Below are 13,146 nucleotides of genomic sequence, written 5' to 3'. Positions count from 1 at the left end.
ACAGCTCTGCATAAAGTATTTTAAACACTACAAAATAGTATACTTAGCGGATTGTAAAAATTGAAAAGGTGATTTTTTAGCAATGAATATATTGCATCAAGTCTGAAATTTACGTGAAAAAGTTTTCAAAAGTTGTTGCCTATAAAATTCTGCAAAAACAAAATGAATAAAAAATTAACATGTTACGAAACTAGAATAATCGATGCCCTTCTTATTTTTTACCAAGCATAAAAACTCATATCGACAACGTTTGCATCTTGCACAGAAAACGTTATCACAGATCGAATCAGAATAGAAACCCTTCATAGGTCATTTTGCTAAGCTCGCCATTTGCTTCATTAAACAACCCTAGCTGAAATGCTTCTCTAGGAATCAGTAAGAGTTCGTATATCATATTCAAATGTGTTTTTGCTATGAGGTACTCTGATAAAGGATACTCGACAAAAAGGTGGCTCCATTTTCTTGCCATTCTCATTCAAAGGACCGTTCAGTTGCAAATCTGACGTTAGTATCGTTGAAGGTGTTTTAGAAGAAGATGCAATTTGGTAATTTGGTGATACTTTAACTGCGTGTCCCGTTTCTTCTTCCGATTGCATTTCATCACGGTTTTCCATCGGTGTATGTTTCCGGTCTTTTATTTTCTTTTTCCAATGATTTAATGGATCTCCAACCTTATCCCTCAGACTTTGACGAATTAAAGACATTGGATTCGCGAGCTGTTCATCTGATTGCAGGAGTAATGTTTGTATTTCGTTAGATTTCTTTTTCACCCTTATTTTTTCCTCGGCTGTCGCATATTCCATTTGCAAAGAATGTATTTCTAAATAGTACCGATCTTCTTGTTTCATTTGTTTTGTAATTGGGTCATACCTAATCGTAGGAATTCTAGACCCTACACTAGACAGAATTTTGTGAAAACAGCATAGACAGAGGATATCTTCAATAAAGAGAACAACAGAGAGTTGTTGTAGTCGCCACTGGGGATACTGTTCCTCTAACACAAGAGAACAGGTCTGTGACATCATTGCAATTAACGCATTTAGCATGAGTAGATACGTAAATACAGTAAAGACAATAAAAATCACTGTTGCTACGACGGGAATTCGCGCAGAACTTATCACACTAATATCTTCAATCCCGACCCCTAGCTTAAACATTGCCATCATTGTGCTAGAGAAGGATGCAAAGTCTTCTTTTTCAGTTCCACGAAATGCGATAAACATTCCAGCAGAAAAAGAAACCAGTATGAAAACAATTACAAGTCCAAACCGAATAAGATCGCCAATAATCACACGTTTGATCAGTTCAGTAAAAAAGCTAAAATATTTTATGGGTGAAAGGAAGAAAACATTTAGCCACCATCCACAGATTACTGCAACAATCAAAGGAATATTATCGTGTTCTTCTGCAATAGACCAAAGCACATCAACAATCATTGAAACTGCTAAAATCATCATTGGAATAATGTACTCCAAATTATGTAGAAAATTTCTTTTCTTTAAAATTTTTGTAATCAGTATACTTATTGCGATGAAGGAATATAGACCACCTGCACAAAACGAAACCCATCGAAATGCGGAAACAAACTCATTTTCCCATGTTGTGGTTTTGTTTCCATTAACACTTATACATACATTATACACGCTATATGTAGTCAACAGTATTACAAAAACATAATGGAATAACATCAACAAACCAAAGAAATACTGATAACGCTTCCATTTCATTAGTATGATGTTTTTCACAGGCATCAACTCAATAATTCGGTAAGCATCTTTGCTCTCATAGTCAGATGTGAAAAGCATTTCCAAGATAGATTCTGTTTCTGGGTAAGCACAACATTGCCCCACACAAGGCATACACTGTGTGTCGTGCGCCTGATCAACTTTTTTTCTTGCTACTCCTTCCATATTCTCTGGTGTAGTTTTCTTTGAAGGGAACATTTTTCGATTACTTGCTCTTGATGAGCGAATATTGCTGACGGTATCTATTTCTGTTATGTCGTACTCTTTTACGTCAAACAGTCCATCGTTTTCCCTAATGAAGCAGTAGATATCTTTTAGGTTAAGAATCTCTTCAAAAAGTTTTGAAACCCCGTGTTTGGCAGCAAGCTGAAGAGGCGTCAGGTTCTCATTATTTTTCAGAAACCATACAAAGGAAGAAATTGGTCGACATTCATCTATTTCTATGTCTTCAAACGCATTTTCGTCCAATGGAATCTTAAATTCTACTTTCTCGTTTAAGTATCTCACTATCTCAACAATGCCTATTACTTTTTCTGGGTATATTGCTGCATACTTAACTAACGAATGAAACACCGTGTCTCCTTCCTCATTTTTATTTTGCAATTCGGCTCCGAACTTTAAAAGATATTTTATGATTTTCTTATTCCCCTTCAGTGCGGCTACTGTCAAAGGAAGCTGTCCCATCATCACAGTATTCACAAACCGAGATCCTGTCGCTTTTGTCTGTAATAAAGTCGACATCTGGTTACCAGGTAGTTTCTTTTGACCAATTTCTAGCATTGTTTTAGTTGCTTTCGCGTTGCCCTTGGTAATTGCAATATGAAGCGCTGTTTGCCCCAAAAACTCTTTTGATTTTCTAATGTCCGCACAGAGAAGCCTAGGGCATAATTCTGACAGTTGTCTTACAAATTTTTCATCGTAATGTTTCTTGATTGTCAAATGGAGCAGACTCTCACCCAGAGTATTGTATTTTTTATACTCCTTCAACCAAATAGGATTTCCTTTTTCCTGTAAAGTTTTAAGCTTAATATCAGCACTCTGTTTATCCCCGTTTTTAATATCTTTGGCAAGTTCCGTTAGAAAAATTTTCACTTTATTTTCGTTTATCAATGTCGTTGTTGACATTTCAACACTTTCTGTGTTATTCATGATGAAGTATTGGCTAGATGAGGATAGCGACACCTTTTTTGAAACGGTATTATAGTTCACCAGTCAATTCTTAAAAAATTCTCTGTTATAGTTTTTAAACGTCTGCAAATAAGAAAATAAATCAACGTCCCGATAGCTCATAAACATCGATTTTCGAAAAGTAACCAAAAATAAATTTACCTCACATGGCCATATGTGCCTGCTTCGCAGCGCCATTTGCAAATGCCGAACTTATCGATAAGCAGTCTTAAAACACCAGTAACAAAACATTAAATATCTGGATAAAACACAACCTATACAAGTGACTGAATAGCGGTTTTAGTTAAAAGGACTAATACAACGTGATATTGACTATGAGTGCCCATGAATCTTAAAACATTTTCAAAATATATGACAATTGTCCTTTAAAAAATAAAGACTTTCCGTCTATTTAAATACAAATATTGTACTTTCATTTACTTATGCTTGCTAGGAAGCACCCCTTTCCCTACTGTCATTACTCATTGAACTCATTCATTTTTGTATGCTTGCATAGAAAATATGACAAATAAAATATGTACATACACACAATATGTTGTACTATCAAATGCTCTGTATTGCAACGTCCCACATAACTAATTCAAGAAATAAAGGAGTTTGTTGGAGTAAAAATAGTATCAAATGAAGTTTTATCTCAAAAAATGAAAAGGTCTGTTCTTTAAATGATAATGTGCTTATTAATTAATATCAGATATAAACAAATGGACCAAATTCTGTCATTAGCATGCTAGACCATGTCATACTTGAGAATCAATTCGGGAGTTAAAGTGATAATTGAATGCTGACAATTGTTCTGGTGAGTTATTACATTGCAATGACAAGTCAAGCATAACACATGTTGACATGCAAGCGATTCTTTAACAACACCTTTTTCAAAACCAACACAGGTCAAAATAAGAACCGGTATGCGCTAGCATATTTATATTGGCAGGTGAAGATGGGTCGGCATGAAGAATTTGAGCATTCCATGCAACTCTACGGACATACCAGGCAAATTCAATCGTATGCTGTTGTCATTGTATGCCAAGTATAAAATTCTTAATAATTAGATGTTCTTGGATTTCTGTTTTTTAAGGTCTTGTAGAAAGTGGGATTGAACATATTTGCAATTTTTTTCGAAAATAAGATATCGATTCTTTTGGTCAGTTTCACACCTTGATCAACAAATCGGCAGCTAATAATGAAGTTGTTCCCTTTCAGAATGGTGCTTGGAAGTGATGAAAGTGATCAGATTTTCTGTCCTGCCTTTTCCATGCAGTCAAAGAAATCAGGAAGTTTCATCACTTCAGGGTTACGGTAAATGAGTTGGTTTTAAGTTTCCCGGGAACTACTTTCAGTTTAAAGCTGATAAAACCAAAAAACCTGTTTTGGTTTGAAACTAGTTTCAAATCGGTTTTGCAAATAGATAAAAAGTTATACAAAACGGAATCAAAACCTAACCTAGTTTTTGATCAATAAGTTCGCCCTTAGTGTTGATAATTCACTCTGTTTCTATGTATTATACGGAGACCGTTAAGGGTCATTAACACATTAAACATATGTAAGCTTTATTGTTTAAGACTCCTGGGGTTTAGTCTCATTTAATTTATGGATGACGCTCTGTGCATTGGCCAAGGAGGTGTTTATGAGGACTGACTGCTCATTGTGGACATACGGAAGAATTTTCACACTTTGAGGATGACACGAGTCATGACCTTCACCTTGAGGTTGGCTAAATATACGGCACTGGCTAAGGATATCATCGTGGTGACTGGAGGAGACGATATGTTGGGAGCCGATGTCGATGCACCGTCTCCCGTCTTGAAATGTTGAATGATTTGTAAATATTGTATATAAATATTTTATTGTGTTTAAAATTTGTGTTGTTATTACTTATCAGAAAGCCCGGTCAATTAAATTAAAGCGTGGACTATAACAACAGAACCTAATATTCTAACCTAGTACGTTAAGTAAAAGTAGCCGAATACCAATAAGCTTAAGTTAATATATGTATATTATTACAAATTAATATAAAAGTAATTTGATAGACCCTACCGCATTCATACCTTTGAGTACTGGAAAGCACCCTGTCAATGGATGTATCGTAGGTGTATGTCTATTATTCATGTTAAGTGGAATTTATCTTTTAACTCAAGGTCGAAGTACATCAAATGCAATCTACTACGTCTCACTATACAGAAAAACAACTTCATATTTAACAACTACAAACATTGGTGTAACTGTTGGCATCGGGAAACAACATATGTTGTTTGAATATTTTTTCAAAATTTTGTTTTGTTTAAAAGTTTAGTTTTGTTTATAAATTTTATCTTTTATTTGCTGTTCAATACTTAAAGACGAATTGTGACATAAATGCCACTACCTGTGATTTTGTTATTTGAAAACCATTACATATAATAATATGCGATTGTATGATTTTGAAATTAACTTCTTTATTTAACAAGTCTCCAACAAGGTATAATTAGAAGTATGTGCTCCCTTCGTTTATAGATCTGCAGTGTTCATTATTTTATATAGAAGCTAGACAAAGACCCCTTCTATTAGATATTTTGCAAAAAATAATGTTGCATGCAATACATTACAAAAACACATTTTCAACATTTACCAGAAGTTCAGAAAAAGTCTTTAAAAGAAAACTATCTGGAGCCGATAAAGAAAAAATAACAATGCATATATCTTACCAGACATTTTTTTCGCCAAGAGGCTGAAATTTGGGCTGGTAATACAAATTATACATTATAAATTTCTGCGGATGACTTGAGAAAGCCATCAAAAAACCTAATTTTCAAGGTAAATTAAAGTTTACTTTTTCAACAATAAAACAGTTTGAAAGATTTAATTGATTATTATAAACAGTTCAAAATGGGCAAGTTTGCTGTTCCATTATTTTTTTTTTTTTATCAAGAATCGATACACATTCTCTATTAGGCCTGACAGACAAATAAACGCAGTGGTGTTAGTCAAAACAGCAGCAGAGCCCGGATCATACATACAGTATAGACCTTAGGCCAAACAAGCACTAGTACTATTCTGTGTTTAAGGCTATAAATGACTATTTCTGATACCTAGAATAAATTAAATACAGCAAAGTAATAAATCTTATTTAACAATATTTTTTCAGATATTAACCAAAATAAGTATGTAAATGGTATGTGGACCACGCTATTTTTAAAAAAAACGGTGTGATTCACTATGAAGAGTCGGTAGTTATACATTTTACCAAAATCATGAAAAACAATTGAAATGCAATTAATGCTCTCAGTGTGAGGTAAATACACTTAATTGGAAAATGATTAGTAAATTATAAAGTGTTCAGCTGAATATATATTTTAATGAACTTGTATTTCATAGAAAATAAATAAACTTTTTAAAAAATTAAACACAAAGAGCGCCATTTGAATTCGGAAATATATAAGATTTCAGTACTGTACGAGGGTTGTCCCAAAATAGCGTAGACAAGTGGCGTTATTCAGTTAATCAAAGACACATAAAAATAAGACTTGTGTCACAAAGGGTTTTAGTAATTTGCATTTAAATTATGTTTTGAAATCAAATATTGTTTGAGATTAAATAAGTGAAATAAATGAATGTTAGATCATTAATTCGACATGAAAATTTTTGACGTCGCACATTGCGCCGCCATACAAAACTTGTTGTTACAAATTATTCATTTCCTCAAGAAATTAATAAAGTACAGATTTGAATTTTTCAGTATTGTTTGCCGTTGAAGAAAACATAGAAATCTAATGAAATTGCAATGAACAGATTTTAAGTTATGTGTTCTGTCTACGCTATTTTGGGATAACCCTCGTACTCTTGCATTAAAAACTGGTTGAAGATCATATTGATTTTTTAATCAAAAGGCATCACATTATAAGATCACTGTGCCCATTTCTATTGCATAATTATCATCTGAAGGTTGACATGCTGTATGGGTTAATATGCTTTTGTGTTTTCAGAAAATCTAAATCAATCCACAATACTTGGTCAAAGTACGTCAAATGATATTGGATACTTAAAACACAGATAAAAGCTTCTTTTCAAAAAATATCTTAGTTTTTAATAAACATTGTCGGCATTTAAAGTTCACAATTTATTGAAATGGGAAATTAAAACTTCACAGAATCGCATCTTAACTACCTTTAAAGCAACTCTAGATCTTAAAAATGACTAACTTATAATTGTCGTGGTTAAACATTAAGTTACTATATGTATCTTTGTTTTCCTTAAACTCTAATACTGTAGATCTTAACGTTCATTGGAAATTTTTGTCTAGCTCAAAATAGTAGCACAGGTACAAACAATTTTGAAAATGTAGCTGATGAGTCGTATATAATGTTAATAACCATGTGTAAGTATCGTAATGTGAAGTTTACAATGGTGATTATATCTTTTTAAAACGTTTTTAAAACTCCTTCAAAAATATTTAAGTTTGGCTCTGCGAAATCTAATTGCAACGTACGGAAGCACGTTAAGGCCACTTCAGCAGAAATTTGCGTTTAAAAAGAATTTACTTGGCTTCAATATGGTATTCCGATGGGGCCCCTTCGACCCTCGTACTTTCACCTTTAGGTCGAGGTGCGAGAGTGCGAAGTTGCGAAGGCGAAAGTGCGAAGGTGCGACGGCGAAGGAGCGAAAGTGCAAAGATGCGAAGGCGAAATGTAGTACTACTATCGCTCCTTCGCTTTCGCAATTTCGCACTCTCGCCTTCGCGTCTTCGCGCTTTCGCCTTCTTCTTTTTTATAATTGTGGAGCTCCCTATCGTTTAAAGACAATTTTAGCTGTATAAAAGGACATCTGAGGCAGTTGATGAACTTTTTAGAATTTATTTTCAACAGCCTGCGGAGATCCTTTTTCTAGGAAGGGGGGGGGGGGGGGTGTTGGGTAATTATTTGTGTCGGAGGGGTGGGGTTATTCCGAGACATATTTTGAAGATTTTATTATATATAATTAATATAATTAAATTTTCCGGGGGGATGGGATCCGGACCCTCTCTCCCCCTTTACTGCACTGCATGTGTAAAGTTATTAATATTGAATTTTCCGGGGGGCGGACCCCCTCTCCCTCTCTAGATCCATACATGAGCATGGAGTGTCACACAATGAAATTAGAATGTTATTGTGTTTAATCCACGGTAAACAGACAGCTGGTAGGTGACCGGAGTCTGGAAGTGCATATGTATACATTATGGCGGACATTACATTTTATGTGGAGTATATAATGATTAGGCATTGCAAGCACTGGTAAACATATATGTCACATATACACATTTATCAAAATATTTATAAAAATTCATAGTAAGCACAATGGCCTAGTGCATGCGTTCCAGTAATATCATGGATTAATTAGAAAACCTTGGCGAGTACGGTGCCTGCATCAAATTCTATGTAATCGACCGAGACTTTCTGAATGCTATCAAAAAAGGCGAACGCAAAAGTGCGAAGGCGAGAGTGCGAAGTTGCAAAGGCGAAGGAGCGATAGTAGTTTCGCTCCTTCGCCTTCACACTTTCGCCATCGCATCTTCGCGCTTTGCCGTCGCATCTTCGAATTGTTCGACCCATCGGAACACCATTCTTCAATGAGCTTAGGTAGAACTGCAAAATATTCTTTGAATGAGTTTTTAATGAATAAAATCGAATCAGGTTAATTTTCAATTCAACAATACATTTTATATCTGTATATTCTATATTTCGAAAGCTCATTAAGGCCAATTTACTTGGAAAATTAATTTCTATTGCATTTAAACGCAAAGCTACTATGTTTAAATGCAAAATCGCAATTCGTTATGCGTTTAAATGCAAAACTATGTGTTTAAAACTCAATTAGTATGTCTTTTGCAATTAATAGGAAAAACTTTTGCGTTAAAATGCAATCTTTTGTGATTAAACGCAAAATACATTGCGATTTAACGCCAAAGATTGCGTTTAAACGTATTTTATAATGCCTTTCAATGCAAAAGAAATGAATTTGTCTGCTGAAGTGGCCTAAATTAGCTTTTTTACAGTTCTGACAATGCTTAAAAAACAAAAAAAGGAACCATTTCAATTATTAAACTTTAGACATTTTATTACCGATATTGAATTTTTTTTCAAAATAATTGTATACCCGATACACATAGGAACAGTCTATATGTACTAGCGCTTTAACTGGGGACGCAGTGATGGACTGTATGATTATGTAGGTGTTTTGTCAACCGGGTTAGGCAGGGAATCAGCTTATTTTACTACATAACCGATGTAAAACTTTTTTTCTACTCGGGTATGTGTGTAACTATCTATTCATATATGAATCAATGTGTGCATGATAATGTTTTCATATACGTATATATTTATACTTAAATTATGAATTGAACTTAAATTTATATTTATGTACATGATAATAAATGTAAATAGGTTTGTTATTTGTTTTATATTAAAAAAAAATTCAAAGTAATTTATAAATAAATTAAGTAATTTTATTGAAAATAAATTCAAAGTTATTTATAAGACAATAACAAAAAAATTAAATTTCTCTAATTAGAAATATTGGACCAGTTGTTTAGATAAAACATTTTCTCGTTTTATATTGAATACCTTTAGCGTCACTATAAAGAGCATATTAGATAAACTTGACGTGCTTTTGCCAAACACAAAAACGGTTTGGTCCTAAATTCGATCAGGGCTTCACTGGCGTTTGGAGATCGATCATCAGCCGCTAAAAAAGGTTAGAGTGTGTAATAATAGCCACATAGCAACATATTTAACAAAAACGGGAGGAGGATAAGTATATAAGATCCCCAGAACTAGATATTTAAGGCCTTAGCCTATGCAGAGATGGTGTTCACCATAACCATTTCAGCAACGACCTATTTAAAAATAGGTTACAACAAGGCTTAAATTTTTTAAAGGACGGGGGCGTAAAAAGTATCGCCAAAATGGAATGAGTACGAGTCATTAAAGTGTCTTGAAGTTACACAGTTTTACCATGGCTTTTAACGGTTGAGCACTAATAATTGTTGTGTATCTGGCATCACCTTGCATCCCTTCAGTCAACGCCACCCACATCCACCTCCCCCTTAATATGGCTGCAAATTTATTTTTTACATCAGCTCGGCAAGCATATTTTCAAAAAAGGGCCCTCTCCTCGGATTTGATGAGGCCGAACTTTGCAGTTGTTTTCTTCTAGTAATACGTTTTTGTTCTAGCAATACGTTGTATGCATGACTCCTCTTGCTACTTGTTCGGCTAAATGGAGTCTAAATTAATTAGACACAATATTTTACTAAATATTCGGTAATTTTTAAACTTATTGTGCATTATGTCATCCATTTTTTATGAAAGTGTCGGATTTAGACCCTCTTCATCTTGTACTGAGTTTTATTAAAACAAACCAAATTTTCAAGGCATATATGTGCTCCTGATACTTGGCGATAACAAACAGTGTTCAAGATCAAAAGTCCAAAGAAAAAATATAAAACAGGAGAAAAGTAAACACGGACCTCTAAACAAATTAGAGGTGGGATAGGGTGCCATGGAACAGTGATCACACTCTATATCCTCTGTATCCCCATTTCTGACTCAGGGATGCCAATTTGGGCTCCCTCATATTGGAGGGGGGGGGGTGCTAAACTTTTAAGACGTATAACGGTTCCTGTATACTTTGCTCTCTTTTTCCGATTAAAGGGTGTCAATTTTGTCTCCTTCATATATTAAAATCTTATATTAGGGTTGTCTAACTACAAGATATTGAATTTGAATCTACATTACCTGAGGTTACGTTCTCTAAAGTTAGATCTTTTCTGGGCAAATGGTTTTTAAGATTTTTTTTTTAATTCTAGATATTCCAATGTAAATGTTGTCCCCCTGTCACCCTGTAACCCCATCATACCCAAGGGGATCATGATTTGAAAAAACTTAAATTTCCCCAAACTTTAGGATGTTTTAACGCAAGTTTCAGCGTTCCTGGCTGATTGGTTTTTGAGAGGTAGATTTTTAAATATCTAGTCCAATATTCCTTTGTAAATGCGTGGCTAATTTAGCCATATAGTGAAAATGTATTAAATCTTAGAAAATCTTCCTATTACTCCCACTTATGTGGGGAAAACTGAATGCATGGTTATGATGTCCACAAACCCCTCTACCTAAATTGGAAAATTCATGGCCCCTGGGTCAGGGGTTCAGGTCGTAGGGGGGGGGGGGGGCAATATGGCCATTTAGTGTTAATGCATATAACGTTTAAAAAATCTTCTTCTCTGCAGACACAGAACACAGAATAAAAACTAACTGAATATTTAGAAAAAAAAATGATCCTATCATCTTTAATATTTTTTTTTATGTCACCTGCATGTAAGGCAAGGGTTATGGTTGGGAAAGGGGGTATGCTTTTGTCTTATTATTTTATTCTGTTCAGGAATTTCAATGAAAGAAATGAGTTTATTTTCATGTTTAGAAACGAAAAAAATGAAGCTGCCCATCGAAGTTATCGATAAGATATTGTGAAAGCATTTGAAAAGAGTTCACTGAAGAGGAGTATAACAGTTAATGGAGTTATATTCCCTTGCTTTTTATAAAGGAGTTATCTTCCTTGGCTTGTATATTTGTAGTAATTAATCATTAAATATAGTGTAATTCAGAAGTTGTATGATCAAAATAGTTATGCAAGTATTTTTATTATTTGAAACAAAAACAGCCTTCATTTCTTGGTAAATAAACGAGTAGACTTGTTAATTGTAAAGTAATAAGTAGTATACTAGCAACCTTATTTTAGTTTATCTATGAAAGCATGTAAACATTAAACCTATCATGAAAGTTAACATATATGAGAAAAGAATGGGATCTGTGCACCTTTTCATACACTCTGTTACGATCTCAAAGTTTTGTGCTACGCTATAGGGTTAAGCGTCCTTTTCGAAAGATTTCAGGCAGTGAGGTGGATGTCATTGCAATATAATAATCTTCTACTCCATAATGAAACTCAATTGAATGCATTTATGTGACTCCTCTACTATTTTGTGAATGGGCTATGGTATTCAGGTGACCGTTAAGGCCTATTGGCCTCATGTTATTATATCTAAGTAAACCCCAACATGCTGCACTACTGGTGGGGCAGACTGTGTTAGTTCTGTCCAGTGGTGACCTCATGGACATCGTTCAGGAGTTATCTGGTTTTTCTGCGCTCCTGTTTTTATATTTCATTTTAGGATCCAACACTTTCTGACAAACCGTCATGGTTGTTATTCCAGGACGGCAGATGCCCTTCAAGTTGTTTGCTATCTGCGGATTAAGGCTTACCAGTTGTGTTCATATTTTTATATGGACAGTTAAATTCTAGTACAAGTATGTTCTAAGATTCGCCACCAAGAGGTGTTTATCCGTTCCCAGGGTAAATCTCGTGGTAATAGCCTTCATACCTACATATTTTTTTGTATATAACTGAAGCAGATATGGCCATTATCGCCAATAAACTCATTTCAAATAACATACTTTTGTTTATTATTCTGACACCATATATTATAGTTACATAAGCAGTAATTGGTATTTGTATGCATATCTACTGCAATTAAAATGAAAAAAGGTCATAATTTAATTTTTTTTTAAACATTTAAATCGTACATTAATTCATCTAAAACTATGCACTATATACTTGTATCATTATAAAGCAAACTTTTACATAAAAAAATGTATCAACCATATAAGAGGCATGGTCACGATTTAAGTTAAACACTATTATTCTCTTTCTATTAGTGTTAATGCTTTAGGAATGCATTTCTAATGATCAGATGAAATTTAAGAGTCAGTCAGAGTTATCGGCAAGGTACAAGACTCACAGGTCTTGTAAACAGGGCACGTGTCCTGTTTTTTGTTTACATACATGTAGGTTTACTATAAAAGCTGAATTTTCAATCTTCTTTATCATTTAAAGCATGAATAATCATTTCTTAACATTTAAACCATTATTTTGGGTCAAAAACTGGAATTATAAAAAACAAAACAAAGCAAAGACCTGTTATCTCTGTAACTCGCTTATAACTCAACTAATGATGCTTTAATTTTTGCTGCCTATTAAAAATGCGCGCCTTACTGAAGCATTGTAAACATTATAATTTGGAAGTACATTTTTGACCAAAATCGTGGCCATGCCTCTTAAACGACATTCATCAGCTTAATAACCAAAATATTTCAATAAAAAAAATATATCTTTTAAAATGTAAGAATGTTAACGACAACATTTTATG

General features: G+C 33.9%; 1 protein-coding gene across 1 annotated transcript; it reads right to left on the bottom strand.

Annotated features, from left to right (window-relative positions):
- Positions 1-365: 365 nt before the first annotated feature.
- On the bottom strand, positions 366-2,894 carry LOC128155967 (uncharacterized). Its single transcript, XM_052817898.1, has 2 exons — positions 1,624-2,894; positions 366-1,245 (listed from the first exon to the last, which is right to left on the bottom strand). Exons 1-2 carry the CDS (start codon positions 2,892-2,894, stop codon positions 366-368), a joined length of 2,151 nt encoding a protein of 716 aa, XP_052673858.1.
- Positions 2,895-13,146: the final 10,252 nt, after the last annotated feature.

Source organism: Crassostrea angulata, chromosome 7, assembly GCF_025612915.1.
Source record: "Crassostrea angulata isolate pt1a10 chromosome 7, ASM2561291v2, whole genome shotgun sequence".
Taxonomy (NCBI): Eukaryota; Metazoa; Mollusca; class Bivalvia; order Ostreida; family Ostreidae; genus Magallana; species Magallana angulata.
This window is presented reverse-complemented; position numbering and strand designations above follow the sequence as displayed.